Below are 13,635 nucleotides of genomic sequence, written 5' to 3' on the forward strand. Positions count from 1 at the left end.
AATGGAAAATGGCTTCCTCGCTGTTGGGGATCGGACTCCTCTGCACGCTGATCGCACGGGTAGGCGACAGCAGAGGATCATGATCCATGTCCAACGAGGCATCCAACTGTGCTGGGCTGTTGGGCGCGTGGGGATGTGTGCTTGTGTGAGGCCCGACGCATATCCTGGCATGCCCAGCAGCCCAACACCGTGGGATGCCTCACTGGACACTCCCTAAGTGTTGGGCTCGCAAGAGAGGAGCCCGATCCCAATGTTGGTATTATGAGCCTCTCTCACACTTTCTCTTTCCTAACATGTAAAATTCATGCCATAACCATTAGGGGTAGGGCAAGGCTCCATTTGGTCCTTACTTACATTTGTTTTTTGATAAATTTCTTTCAGTCCCCTATCTTGCACATATATTTACCCAAAGTCCATTAAGGAATATTCTCTGATTCTACAAGTTTGGTGAAGAGAGAAGCAGAAACAGTGCTGGCACAGCACTAGCCGCGTTAGCGTGCCCATCCTTTACTCTGTTTTTTTTTAAATTTCATTTTCTTTACTCATAAAATTAGTTTATTTCACTTCATTTAACTTCAAATCTAACCAAACGAGGCCTACATGATTGAGGCAGCACGTACAAGTGGTTGGATCTAGCCTCATGGTGTTGGCCAAACAACGGTCCAGGGATCAAACCATGGTTCCCTAGGGAGACCAAGATATTTATCTTTAGGATTTTGCACGCCCTGGGTTAGCCCATGGTGTCCCATGGGTGCCCCATTTTAATTTTAGGGTTTCCCATGGTCGCCCATGGGAACCCTGGTGCATCCCTATTAGGGTTTCTCCTTCCCTATTGCATTCCATAAAATTAATTATCACAATAGGGACGGAGAAACTCGTCTCTAGTCCATCACATGGCAAGAGGGATCCATCCCATACTCGAATGCGCAGCTGAAAATAATCGATTCGAGTTTCTTTCGCATCCCATAAATATTAATAATCAATGAAGAAGAAATTAATAAAGAATCGCTAACTGGTGAGCCTCAAGTGTTGCTCCTCCAATAGAGTGGTTCTTCCTCCAATGAGCGCTCCAAGCAAAGCAGTCTCGAACCTCCAATGGTGCTACCAAGGTTCTACACGCCAATCCCGGATGCCCTCAAACTCCTCGCCACGGATCTAGGGTTTCACAAACCCTAACTCTCAATCACAGGTGAGAGAAGCAAGAAGAAGAAGAGAGATCACAAGAGGGAGAGAGAGAGAAACCAAAAACGTAGGAGAGAGAGTGTCTGCTCCAAAAACTTGGAGAGCTTCACTTCTGCATATTTTTGGTCCCCTATTTATAATAATAGGGTTTAATTAAATCCTAGATAGATTTAATAGAGCCCTAGTGAGAGTCGACTCTCTCTCTCTCTCTGAGCGATTCTGTTTAAACTCAAAGTGCTACACGGTGAAGAAGCGAGAATCTAATAGGGAAAGTATTAATTAGATTTTTTATTTAATTATTAATGGATAATTACAATTAGCACCAAATCCATTAATTAAATAAAGAGCCAATTAAATTAGCAAATTCCAAATAACTCCCTATATGATAACAATTTATCATATACAACCCCCCCACTAATCAACACCATCATTATGGAATCTAGGGCATGTACACATGTACTGCCAAACCCCAATCCATAGTACATGTCCACATAAGAGCGTCTGTGCATCCGATCGGGTCCCGCAAAACTCGATAAAACACTTTATTTGAAATAACTATAAATAATGTATCATTTTATGTAAAATAAATTTTGCAAAAACCATTTCCAAAAGCGATCTGGATCCAAATTCGATCCGACCATGCCTGACAGTCTCTATCTTGGTGTTCCCCAATCGGGCAGTGGTGACCGTGTTGGATAACTCCTTCACTCACAAAGTGTTCACGCATTCCCAAAACACCGGCTTTGACTCGCTTGAGTCTCAGTCATTGATGAACCAAAGAATACGATCACACTTTGCAGTGACAGGGTTCCCTCAGGTATAGGGTGTCGGTGACACATGTCTATCCCTTCCTACATCTTGTAGTAATACATGAGGGAATCGACAAAGTAGATTCTTCGCCAATGCACACATCAAACATGTGAGCACTCGCATTCGTACCCTGACATCACATGTCTAGGCATACCCAATGCGACGACCATATGATAAGGGTGCCCAGCCCAAACCCTAGTCGTGACTACCATTTTAAGTATAACTTACGGACACATAATGCTCAAAAAGTTTATATCGCATGTGACAATATTAAACTAAAATGTATAAATGTTCAATACAAAGGTGAACCGGGTTGAACCGGATCGAACCGGGTTTGATGGACACACACTTGTCCAACAATCATCCACTTGTACACCAAAGCCAATTCCCCATACATTTTAAACCCATGCCCTCCATGTGTTTCTCAAACACTCCTGATGACAAACCCTTTGCTCATGGCATCGACACATTTTCGATTGTGTCCACTTTGGAGATACTCACGCCACTCCTGGATAATCTCTCCGATGAGGTGATACTTCGTTGCACGTGCTTGTTCTCTCGATGAGCCCTAGGCTCCTTAGCTTGTGCAATGGCCCCTCTGTTGTCACATAACAGGGGAATAGGGCCATTGACAAGATCAGGGACTACTCCAGAAATGTTAGGAACTTCCTAACCCAAACACCTTATTAGCCGCATCACATGATGCAAGGTGTTCATAAAAATATGGATCGGCTATAGATTTCTATTTTGTACTCCTCTATACAATGGCACCTCCACTCATTAAACTTGTATTGACTCACAATACCCTGCTGCATAGCGACGTCCGACCTCGTGCGCAATATAGCGTACATTAGACTTCCTCTTGTTGAGGCATAGGGAATCCTCTTCATCTCTTCAATGTCCGTCTGAGACTGAGGACATCGTGATCTGGAAAGACTGACTCCATGTCTGAAGGGAACACTTCCCTTCTTGGAGTTATCCATACTAAATCTAGCCAGGACTTTGTCTATATAGGTAGCCTGTGACAAGCCTAGCATCCTTTTCTGACGATCTCTTACGAGTTTGATCCTAAGGATATAGCTAGCTTCACCAAGGTCTTTCATCGAAAAGCGTTGTGGATAACCACTTTTTCGATGAAAGGAATCCTACATCGTTACCAATCGGCAATATGTCATCTACGTATAAAACAAGAAAACACATCGCCCTCCCACTGATCTTCTTGTAAACGCATGGTTCATCCATGTTTTGATCAAAACCAAATGATTTGATTGATTGATCAAACGATGTTCAGCTCCGGAAGCCTGCTTCACCCATAAATGGACCTCTAATTTGCACACCTTTCTTTCTTCCTCCAAGGAAGAGAACCCCTCGGCTGTTCCATATAGATTTCCTCTTAAAGGAACTCATTTAGAAATGCGATCGCACATCCATCTGCGGATCTCATAATCAAAGTGTGCTGCGATAGCCAATAAAATCCTGATGGATTTCATCATCGCTACTGGTGAAAAAGTTTCCTCATAGTCTATACCCTCTTTCTGGGTATAACCCTTTGCCACCAGTCTCGCTTTGAATCTCTCGACCTTTCCATCTGCGCCCTTCTTCCTCTTGAAGATCCATTTACATCCAATCGGCTTGACGCCAAGTGGTGGATCGACTAGAGTCCAGACCTTGTTGGAATGCATCAAATCGATTTCAGAGCGCATTGCTTCCAGCCACCTAGTGGCATCAACATCCATTAGAGCCTCAGAGTATGTCATCGGATCATCATCCGATTCAACCGATACCATGTGGAACTCTTCCACTGTTTCCTCTTCGGTTAGAAGAGTTAGCCTGGTGGGTGGTCTAACAGTCCTCCCACTGCGTCGAGGTTCCTTAGGTGTTGGTATTTCGTTGGTATGTCGATTGGTCTCACTTCTGGAAGTGACGTTTCTGAGCCATCTGATAGCTCTTTTATGACTACTGGTTCGAACCTTTGGGTCATCATTTCTTCCTCCAAAAATGTGACATGTTTACTTAGAATGACCTTTTAGTCAAGCTGGGTCATAGAAATAATAGCCTATCGTGCCTTTGGGGTAGCCTAAGAAATAGCATCTCAAAGTCCTGGATTCTAACTTTTTCATCTCATTGCTTTCGCACATGTGCTATGCAACCCCATACCCTAAGGTGTTGAATACTGGGCTTTCGCCCTTTCCACAACTCAAAGGGTGTCTTGGCTACAAACTTAGATGGAACCCTATTCAAGATATATATTGCCGTCTCTAAAGCGTACCCCCCAGAAAGAAAGAGGCAGCTCACTATAAGTGAGCATCGTCCTGACCATATCCAATAGGGTCCGATTGCGTCGTTCGGATACACCATTTTGTTGTGGTGTGCCTGGATTAGTTAGTTGACTAACTATCCCTTGGGATATGAGATGTTCTTTAAACTCATCCGATAGATACTCCCCTCCACGATCTGATCGTAAGGACTTGATGCGTTTATCGAGCTATCTTTCGACCTCGGCTTGGAATTCTTTGAATTTATCAAAGGCTTCCGATTTCCTACGCATCAAGTATATGTAACCATATCTAGAGTAATCATCGGTGAACGTGATAAAGTACTCATACCCATATCTTGCTTGTATGTTTATGGGTCCACACACGTCAGTGTGTATCAACTCCAACAGATCTGTGGCTCTAGCACCTTTATTGCTAAAGGATTTCTTGGTCATTTTGCCCTGAAGGCATGACTCACAGGTGGGGAATGGTTCCACCCCCAGACTCTCTAAGGACCCATGCCTCACCAATCTACTGATTCGGTCCACATTAATGTGACCCAATCTTAGATGCCACAGATATGTTGAGTTCACTAGAGCTACTTTCCGTTTCAAATCAACATTTGAAACAACATTCGTTCTAATAGGGCAATCTAGAAAATACAAACCACTTTGCATATATCCGGATGCCACAAAAGAATTATTAAAACGAATAATCAATTTAGAATTAAAGGAAAAACTATATCCGTCCAAAACAAGTTTTGAAACTGAAATTATCTTCCTCTTGAAAGAGGGTACATAATAGCAATCCTTTAAAACTAAATTAGCGAACTAAAATTTAAAATAAAAGTTCCCACAGCCAACGCCATGGTCTCAGCTCCAGTGCCCATCCGAAGACGCACTTCATTTCTTTCCAGGTTCCTTGTCTCCTTGAACCCCTGCAAATCATTGCAAATGTGAACAGTGGATTCACTATCCACCAATCAAGAATTGGTCGGTTCAAAAGACAAATTAGACTCACAAAGAACGTGAACATCACATGTACCTTCTTTAGCAGCCTCTGTTTCATCTGGCTTCTTGTCTTTCAAAGTTGCTAGGTAAGCACGACAGTTTCTTTTTCAGTGACCCTCCTTCTTGCAATAGAAGCACTTGCCTTTGCCTTTATTGCCAGACTTCCCACCCTTGGCTTTCAGGGTCTTGCCCTTACTTCCCTTTTTCTTCTTCTTCCCATTTGAAAAAGGTTTTGCCTCAGTTGCATTGACCTCAGCCTTGTCCTTTTTCAAGGACGCTTCAGCCTCTACCAGTGCATTAGCAAGCTCGGTGAGCTCCATCTTCTTCTCGGACATCTTGTAAGACATCCTAAAAGGTGCGTAGGCAGAAGTGAGTGACGCTAAGATCACATCAGTCTTGTATCGCAGGCTGAAATCAGTCCCCATGGATTCTAGTTTTTCAAACAGATTGATCATTTTCATTACATGATCCATCACTAGAGTCCCCTGAGACATCTTGGAGTTATGGATTTGACTCACCGCATCAGAATGTGCGTGTGTCAACTGCCTGTTGAACAATTCAGCAAGCTTAGCCATTTTACCCCCAGCAGTGCGTATATCCTTGACTGAGTCTACAACTGATTTTTCCAACGATCCTAGGATATAGAGTGATGCCTTGGAATCCCTCATGAGGAACCCTTGCATCTCTTCATTTACCTCAAAATTGTTCGGGTCGTGTTGAGGAGGAACTTGTTCATCTCGAACTGTGTACAGTCCTTCAGCAGTCAGGAGCAACTTAATGCTCCGGTACCAATCGACATAGTTTGTACCATTAAGTTTGTATTCGCTAATGAGTGTTAACAGGTTGGAATTAACGGCAGTCATCGTATATTAATCTACACATGCACAAGTAAATAACCACATGCTAATTAATGACCATTGAAAATAATAAATTGAGCACACACACATCAATGGTCTTTCATGATTTGGGTTTCCCTCATAACCCAAAAGATGAATTGGATACCTACAACCCTTGCATGCATAACTTACCCTGTCGGAGTCATTATACACACCATGGTAGTGTGGACTAAGCTGTCCGCCTCATGGGCTTCCAATATTTTTGGCCACCGGGTATCATGTCCGGATCCGTCGACGACATACACCCAAGTCATGTACTTACCTATCGCATTAGTTAGAATCATGGAATCATGAAAGATGGCCCACTGTCGCAGTGCCCTCTCACTATCCATACCCTAACGTATCTAGATGGAGGTAAATATAGATAAATGCGTGACAGAGGTCCTAACAATGTCCTGTCGGCTTATGCGGGGTCATGTCACACATTTTCTACATTTATCTTTAATAGGAGGTCATTGACATATCTACCGATTAAGACTAGTCCATATCATACATGTATTGTGACTAAAGAGGGATTAATTAACTCTCACATACATGGATAGATTTAAACAACATAATTAATCAACATTAATTAAAAGTGATTATGGGATGGCGGCATTTTTATCAGAAGCAATTAAAGAACCCTCCCAATAAAAATAAAACTAATAACTTTGGGTGCATTTATCATGCCATGGATGCCACGTCTCGATCATCTCCTCCGCCTGATCACGTCTTCAAAGTAGGTGACTTGCATCTCCATAAGCTTTGAGCACCATATGTGGATCACCATCTACATGCCCTGGGAGTCCTAACTCCTCTAAAATTACAATGGAAACCTAGAAAAATTCTATACACTTTCCTTTCCATAATAATAAAGAAACCCCGCATGGAGAAACCAACCCACCATTTGGGTTGCCCATGGGGTGGAGTACATTTGTTTATAAAAAAGAAAGGGGGAGAGAGAGAAAGAGAGAGAAGCATCACATCCACCCATAAGCCCATGTATCACATACATAAACAATCCATCCATTTATTAGAATGCCATTCCCATAATCACATCATAATATAATTTCATGCATGGGCATTAAAGCAAGTGAACCAAAAATTAAAACATGGATTCCTTCAATTATTGAACCACCACATCGCATGTGATATCATGTATCCAAGCCCATAAAATTAAAATCGCATTTTAATTGCAAGTGGGTAAAGAGAGAATCTCTTCACCCATCATCATTCTCCAAAAACAAAACAAAATAATAAAATTCTGTTTTGAAAAATCTTTTTTTTTTTTTTTTTGTTAAGGGAGGGAAAACAAGGGGGTGCATGCAGCCCACTTGCGCAGCGCAGCACTCCTGCGCGACCCATAGGCACGAGGCCCAGACGACAGCCTTGGGTTGTAGGCCTGCCTGCTGCCCATAGGCTAAAGCCCACGGACAGCAGCTGCGCTCGCACCCGCAAGCTTGCTGCCCTGAGCAGCAGCAGCCCACAAGGATGCGCACAAGGGTAGGTTCATGGGGAAGGGCGTGCACAGAGGCTTGCAGCGTGCGCTCCCCACATATAGAACATGATTAAAAAATTTTAAAATAAAAATTAGTAATCACAACCTAATTGGATACATGCTTCAATAATTGGAATAAACAAAACAAACCAAATCCATCATCACATTGGTAGGTTGTTACACTAACAACCTTGTAACTACCCATGTGCACATGGGAAGGTTGTTACAACAACCATATCCTAACCACCCATGTGCCAACTTGCATCCCACTCATGATAATCATATTAACCATTAATTATCTAATATTCATGGGTGGGAAAGGTGGCTCTGATACCACACTGTTGGCCAAACAACGGTCCAGGGATCAAACCATGGTTCCCTAGGGAGACCAAGATATTTATCTTTAGGGTTTTGCACGCCCTGGGTTAGCCCATGGTGTCCCATGGGTGCCCCATTTTAATTTTAGGGTTTCCCATGGTCGCCCATGGGAACCCTGGTGCATCCCTATTAGGGTTTCTCCTTCCCTATTGCATTCCATAAAATTAATTATCACAATAGGGACGGAGAAACTCGTCTCTAGTCCATCACATGGCAAGAGGGATTCATCCCATACTCGAATCGTGCGCGAAAATAATCGATTCGAGTTTCTTTCGCATCCCATAAATATTAATAATCAATGAACGAAGGAATTAATAAAGAATCGCTAACCTGGTGAGCCTCAAGTGTTGCTCCTCCAATAGACGGTGGTTCTTCCTTCAATGAGCGCTCAAGCAAGCGATTTGAACCTCCAATGGTGCTACCAAGGTTCTACACGCCAATCCCGGATGCCCTCAAACTCCTCGCACAGATCTAGGGTTTCACAAACCCTAACTCTCAAACACAGTGAGAGAAGCAAGAAGAAGAAGAGAGATCACAAGAGGAGAGAGAGAAACCAAAACGTAGGAGAGAGAGTGTCTGCTCCAAAAACGTGGAGAGCTTCACTGCGTATTTTTGGTCCCCTATTTATAATAATAGGGTTTAATTAAATCCTAGATAGATTTAATAGAGCCCTAGTGAGAGTCCGACTCTCTCTCTCTCATCTGCGATTCTGTTTAAACTCAAAGTGCTACAGGTGAAGAAGCAGAATCTAATAGGGAAAGTATTAATTAGATTTTTTATTTAATTATTAATGGATAATTACAATTAGCACCAAATCCATTAATTAAATAAAGAGCCAATTAAATTAGCAAATTTCAAATAACTCCCTATATGATAACAATTTATCATATACAACCCCCCACTAATCAACACCATCATTATGGAATCTAGGGCATGTACACATGTACGCCAAACCCCAATCCATAGTACATGTCCATATAAGAGCGTCTGTGCATCCGATCGGGTCCCGCAAAACTCAATAAAACACTTTATTTGAAATAACTATAAATAATGTATCATTTTATGTAAAATAAATTTTGCAAAAACCATTTCCAAAAGCAGATCTGGATCAGCATTCGATCCAACCATGCACTGACAGTCTCTATCTTGGTGTTCCCCAATCGGGCAGTGGTGACCGTGTTGGATAACTCCTTCACTCACAAAGTGTTCACGCATTCCCGAACACCGGCTTTGACTCGCTTGAGTCTCGGTCATTGATGAACCAAAGAATACGATCACACTTTGCGGTGACGGGTTCCCTCAGAGTGCAGTGTCGGTGACACATGTCTATCCCTTCCTACATCGGCAGTAATACATGAGAGAATCGACAAAGTAGATTCTCTTCGCCAATGCACACATCAAACATGTGAGCACTCGCATTCGTACCTTGACATCACATGTCTAGGCATACCCAATGCGACGACTATATGATAAGGGTGCCCCCCAAACCCTAGTCGTGACTACCATTTTAAGTATAACTTACGGACACATAATGCTCAAAAAGTTTATATCGCATGTGACAATATTAAACTAAAATGTATAAATGTTCAATACAAAGGTGAACCGGTTGAACCGGATCGAACCGGGTTTGATGGACACACACTTATCCAACACATGGGTCACACACCTCACAACATAGCATATTTGAAAGAAAATTTCTGATCTTACTCTTTGATCTTAAGAGTTTCAATGAAGCTTTGCCCCTTGGCAATGTCATTGGCAGAGAGGAAGTTCAGAAAATCTCTGAAGCTGCTTCCCTTGTATCCTCTGGGACGTAATTGTTCATCAACCAGTTCTTCTGCACACTCCATTTTCTCATCAATGGCCAAGCTATGGAGACTGGCAAGAGAGAACCTAGTCCTTTGAGAGTTAAGGGTAACCCTATGGATCACACTCTTATACAACCCATTGCTTAAAACCTCAAGATGATCTCCTACATGAACTTGTAGAGTTCCTTGAACTCCCTCAGGGACCAGCTTCCAAGTGTTGTTGTCTCCCTCAGGGACCATGACTTGGAGACCTGAGCAACTCTGGAGAAGTATGGTGATGCAGCTGTAATCAGTATGTGGAGGAAGCCCAAGTGTCATATCCGGGTGTGGGCAAGGTGGATAGCTGTTAACGGCCATGACTTGCGTACCTGGCTCCATTTTCTTACTCAAATATGTTGGGCTCAAGCCCAGGCTCTCTGTGATGGCCCCCATTACTTCTATTGCTACTTTTTGCACTTCCACACAGTATCTCCCCATTTGCTCCCTAGAAATTAAGAAGAAAGGTAGTATGTATCAAACTCAATAAAAGAAGAAATAGATCTGTGAGAGTGCGGTCATGGTTCAAAGAACCGGATCGAATCGGCTATGAATGCACATCTTCATTTGTGATAATTTTTTTTTTCTTTTAATTTATGAAACTTGTCTAATGCGTTCGATTCGCATCCGTATCCATTTATGGGCATCTGTATTTGTTAAAAGATATTCGGAAAAAAATCCAGTTACTCCAATAAAAATCCGTCCGAAAAAAAATTTTGAATACTTAATAATAAAAAATTAAATAAATAATTATCTTGAGGATTTTTGAAGATTCAACAGGTTCTAGATTATGAAGAAAAGAATCATGATCTAAGAGATATAGATTGAGAGTGAATTGTATCCGCTAGGGGGAGGAAGGTCTGGGTTACATAAGGCAGAAAAGTAAACAGATAGTCAAAAATCCGAATTCGATCGGCATCCAAATCCGTTTAGAGGTATCCGTATTCGACAAAGAAAAATCCGGATCCAAGCACATCCAATCCATATCCGAGCTGAATCCGATCTGTTTATAGGCCTAGTTGGTGATATGGCAATCATAACGCTATGGCACTACGACAATATGACGATATTGCAACATGATGATCATCATAGTGCTCGGCGTTAAGGGTGATATGCTGTTCTGGCAATTTTTTGATACGGAGCTATGACGATATGATAATATGGCGTGCATCATAGCGCTATATTGACGCCATGATGATATGGTGATAATCGTAGCATTATTTTCTAGTCAGTGTATCAATATCGGATCGACTGAATCAGCCAATATATATCAGTATCGATTTCTTCCAATCCCTTATTGGTTTAACGGTAAGTATCAAAGGTAGGAAAACTTTAAAAAAAAAACAAAATTCAAACTATGTCGATACCGAATTTTGGCTGATACCATCCGTATCAGTATCGGCGGAGATTTTTGGCCGATTCCGTATCAGCCAAAAATTTGGAAATAAGAGAGAAGGGGTAATGGGGAAAGGACAAATATAAATAAATAAATAACTAAGGGAAGTCGGATGAAAGAGAAAGAGAGAGAGAGGTAAAAAATAGAGTGAGAGAGAAAAATATCCTAGATGGATAGAGATATTTATAGAGATAGAGATGGGGTTTAACCGGTATCCAGTTTTGTGAAAAGCCACACGTCCTATAGTTAGCGTACGAGAGTGGAACTCGGGTTCCTCTGATTGGCTAAAATACTATATGCATGGAACCTATGAAGGAAGGGCATCAGTGACAACAATAGCTAAGGGTATCAAAGTTTAGCCCGAACCAGTCAGACAGATTGAAACCATTAGTTTAGCCTGGATTGAATCGAACCTTTATCGGTTTAGTTTCGAGTCAGGTTTTTATGAAATTGGTTGACACTGAAATCAAAGTAAACCGATCAAAACCAAAATGCGGACTGAATCTGATTTTTTGAAAAAAATTGAACCGATAGTAATCCGATGTGATACGAAAGCTCCCCAAAAACATAGAAGTTTCCCCTTGATTTTCCTATGTATACAAGAAAATAAAAAATGGATCGGACCGAAATCAAAAAGCAAACTAAACCTGAAAAAACCAAAATACAATTAGACCAGATTAAAATCGAAAAACAAACTGAACCTAATAAAAAACCAAAATCAAACCAATAGTAACCCAATAAGATACCGAAAAACCCAAAACCCTAGAATTTTCCCTTTGGTTTTTCTATGTATACTTTTAAAACGAAATCGAACTAGACCAAACCTAATAGTAGCTTGATTACAGATCAATAACAAAAATCAATAAGAAATCGAACCAAACTGAACCAAAATGGAAACTGACATCGTTAAATGCGACTAAATGTAAGACAGAAATAGACGAGTTTATGACATAAAGTCATCAATTCAAGGCCTAGCACCGTAGAAGGAGTTGAGGTTCCTTATCTCTACTGAAACCCTGGAAACCACTTATTATCTAATTAAATCTTCCACCTCCAGAATTTCTGGATCGCTTAGCCTGTTCTTGTCCAGTAACACACACAAAAAGTCCAATTTTCAATAAAGTGCCCATCTCACCCAGACCATCCAAAGTCTAACCCTTTATCCAATTCTCACTACTTAGTTAAAACAAAAAAAAAAAACAAAAAAACCTGTGTCCAAGAATGTGGCCTAAGCCGACATTCTCATGAGTTTATCTATCTCCTTTTCATGTGAAAAGACATTTTTACCCTCTTAATTTGAAGAAAAGAGAGATAGGAATTTCGTTCCTTTACAGCCGGGTAGGTAACAACCATTATGATGCCTACACCCAGGCAAGGATGTGAACCCCACCGGGGCAGGGTGTTGGGCAGTGGGTAAGCCGGTCATTTCACCCCTATCTGGATGTGGGCTGCCCGGTCGTAGAGGAGCCAAATCCTACAGATGGACATATAAATACATGAAATGAAGGTTAAAGGTACCGAGTTCAAAATGTTGTATATGACCCACCTGTAATGAGGAGGTTTTGCTGGCCATGACCCGACCCATTTATCCAGAGGATGAGCATAGTGTTTGAGGAAGAATCTCCGGAACTGTACACCAGCACTATTATCTACGCCGTCCGGCAGGCTTGTTGAGTATCTAACCGGCTTGTGAACATCTCTGGACATGAACTTGTTTTTCTCGCCGGCCGGAAGATCGAAGAAATCCGAAACCGAAGTGAGTGTTCCTTCCATAACCGATTGGCTTATCCCATGATTGATAATCTGTATTATATATATATATATGAAGTAGTTAATATATATTACTATAAACCAACTAGTTAACCAAGCGTGCAATACTTACTTGAAAGAAACCTATTTGCAGGCAAGCCTTCCTGATTTGTTTGATGATAGAGGACCTTTGGTGAGGACTCTGGTTCAAACCAGCAAGGTCTATGATGGGCACATCAGCTATGTCGTCGACCAGGCTAAAGTTGTTGTGACGGTGATGATGTCCATGGGGAATAATGTAACCATCAGGGATGACATGTGACATACCCATCATCATCATCATCTCTTGAGCGTTCTTTACCTTCTTATCATCTTCCATGTCTGAGACTCTGAGAGCTTTCAGATAATGAAGATAGAATTAAGCAGAGGGAGAGAGAGTAGGGAGTTCAACTAGACACAGCCATATAATGTATATATAATGGGTATAGCCGTATAGAGGTTTTCTTACCTTGAAGATATTTATTCTTCTGCGGTTTGTATTGGAGTTTTACCCCCAAAAAAAAAAAAAAAAAAAAAAAAAAAAAAGGAGGGGGGGTGGGTTGTATTGGAGACAGTACCAGGTGCTTGCGGCGTGGTGT

General features: G+C 41.6%; 1 protein-coding gene across 1 annotated transcript; it reads right to left on the reverse strand.

Moving 5' to 3' along the window:
- Positions 1-9,711: 9,711 nt before the first annotated feature.
- On the reverse strand, positions 9,712-13,236 carry LOC122648690 (2-oxoglutarate-dependent dioxygenase 21, chloroplastic). Its single transcript, XM_043841911.1, has 3 exons — positions 13,131-13,236; positions 12,795-13,051; positions 9,712-10,300 (listed from the first exon to the last, which is right to left on the reverse strand). The coding sequence occupies exons 2-3, from the start codon at positions 13,019-13,021 to the stop codon at positions 9,712-9,714; spliced, it is 816 nt and encodes a 271-aa protein (XP_043697846.1). The 5' UTR covers positions 13,022-13,051; positions 13,131-13,236.
- Positions 13,237-13,635: the final 399 nt, after the last annotated feature.

Source organism: Telopea speciosissima, chromosome 1 (assembly GCF_018873765.1).
Source record: "Telopea speciosissima isolate NSW1024214 ecotype Mountain lineage chromosome 1, Tspe_v1, whole genome shotgun sequence".
Taxonomy (NCBI): Eukaryota; Viridiplantae; Streptophyta; class Magnoliopsida; order Proteales; family Proteaceae; genus Telopea; species Telopea speciosissima.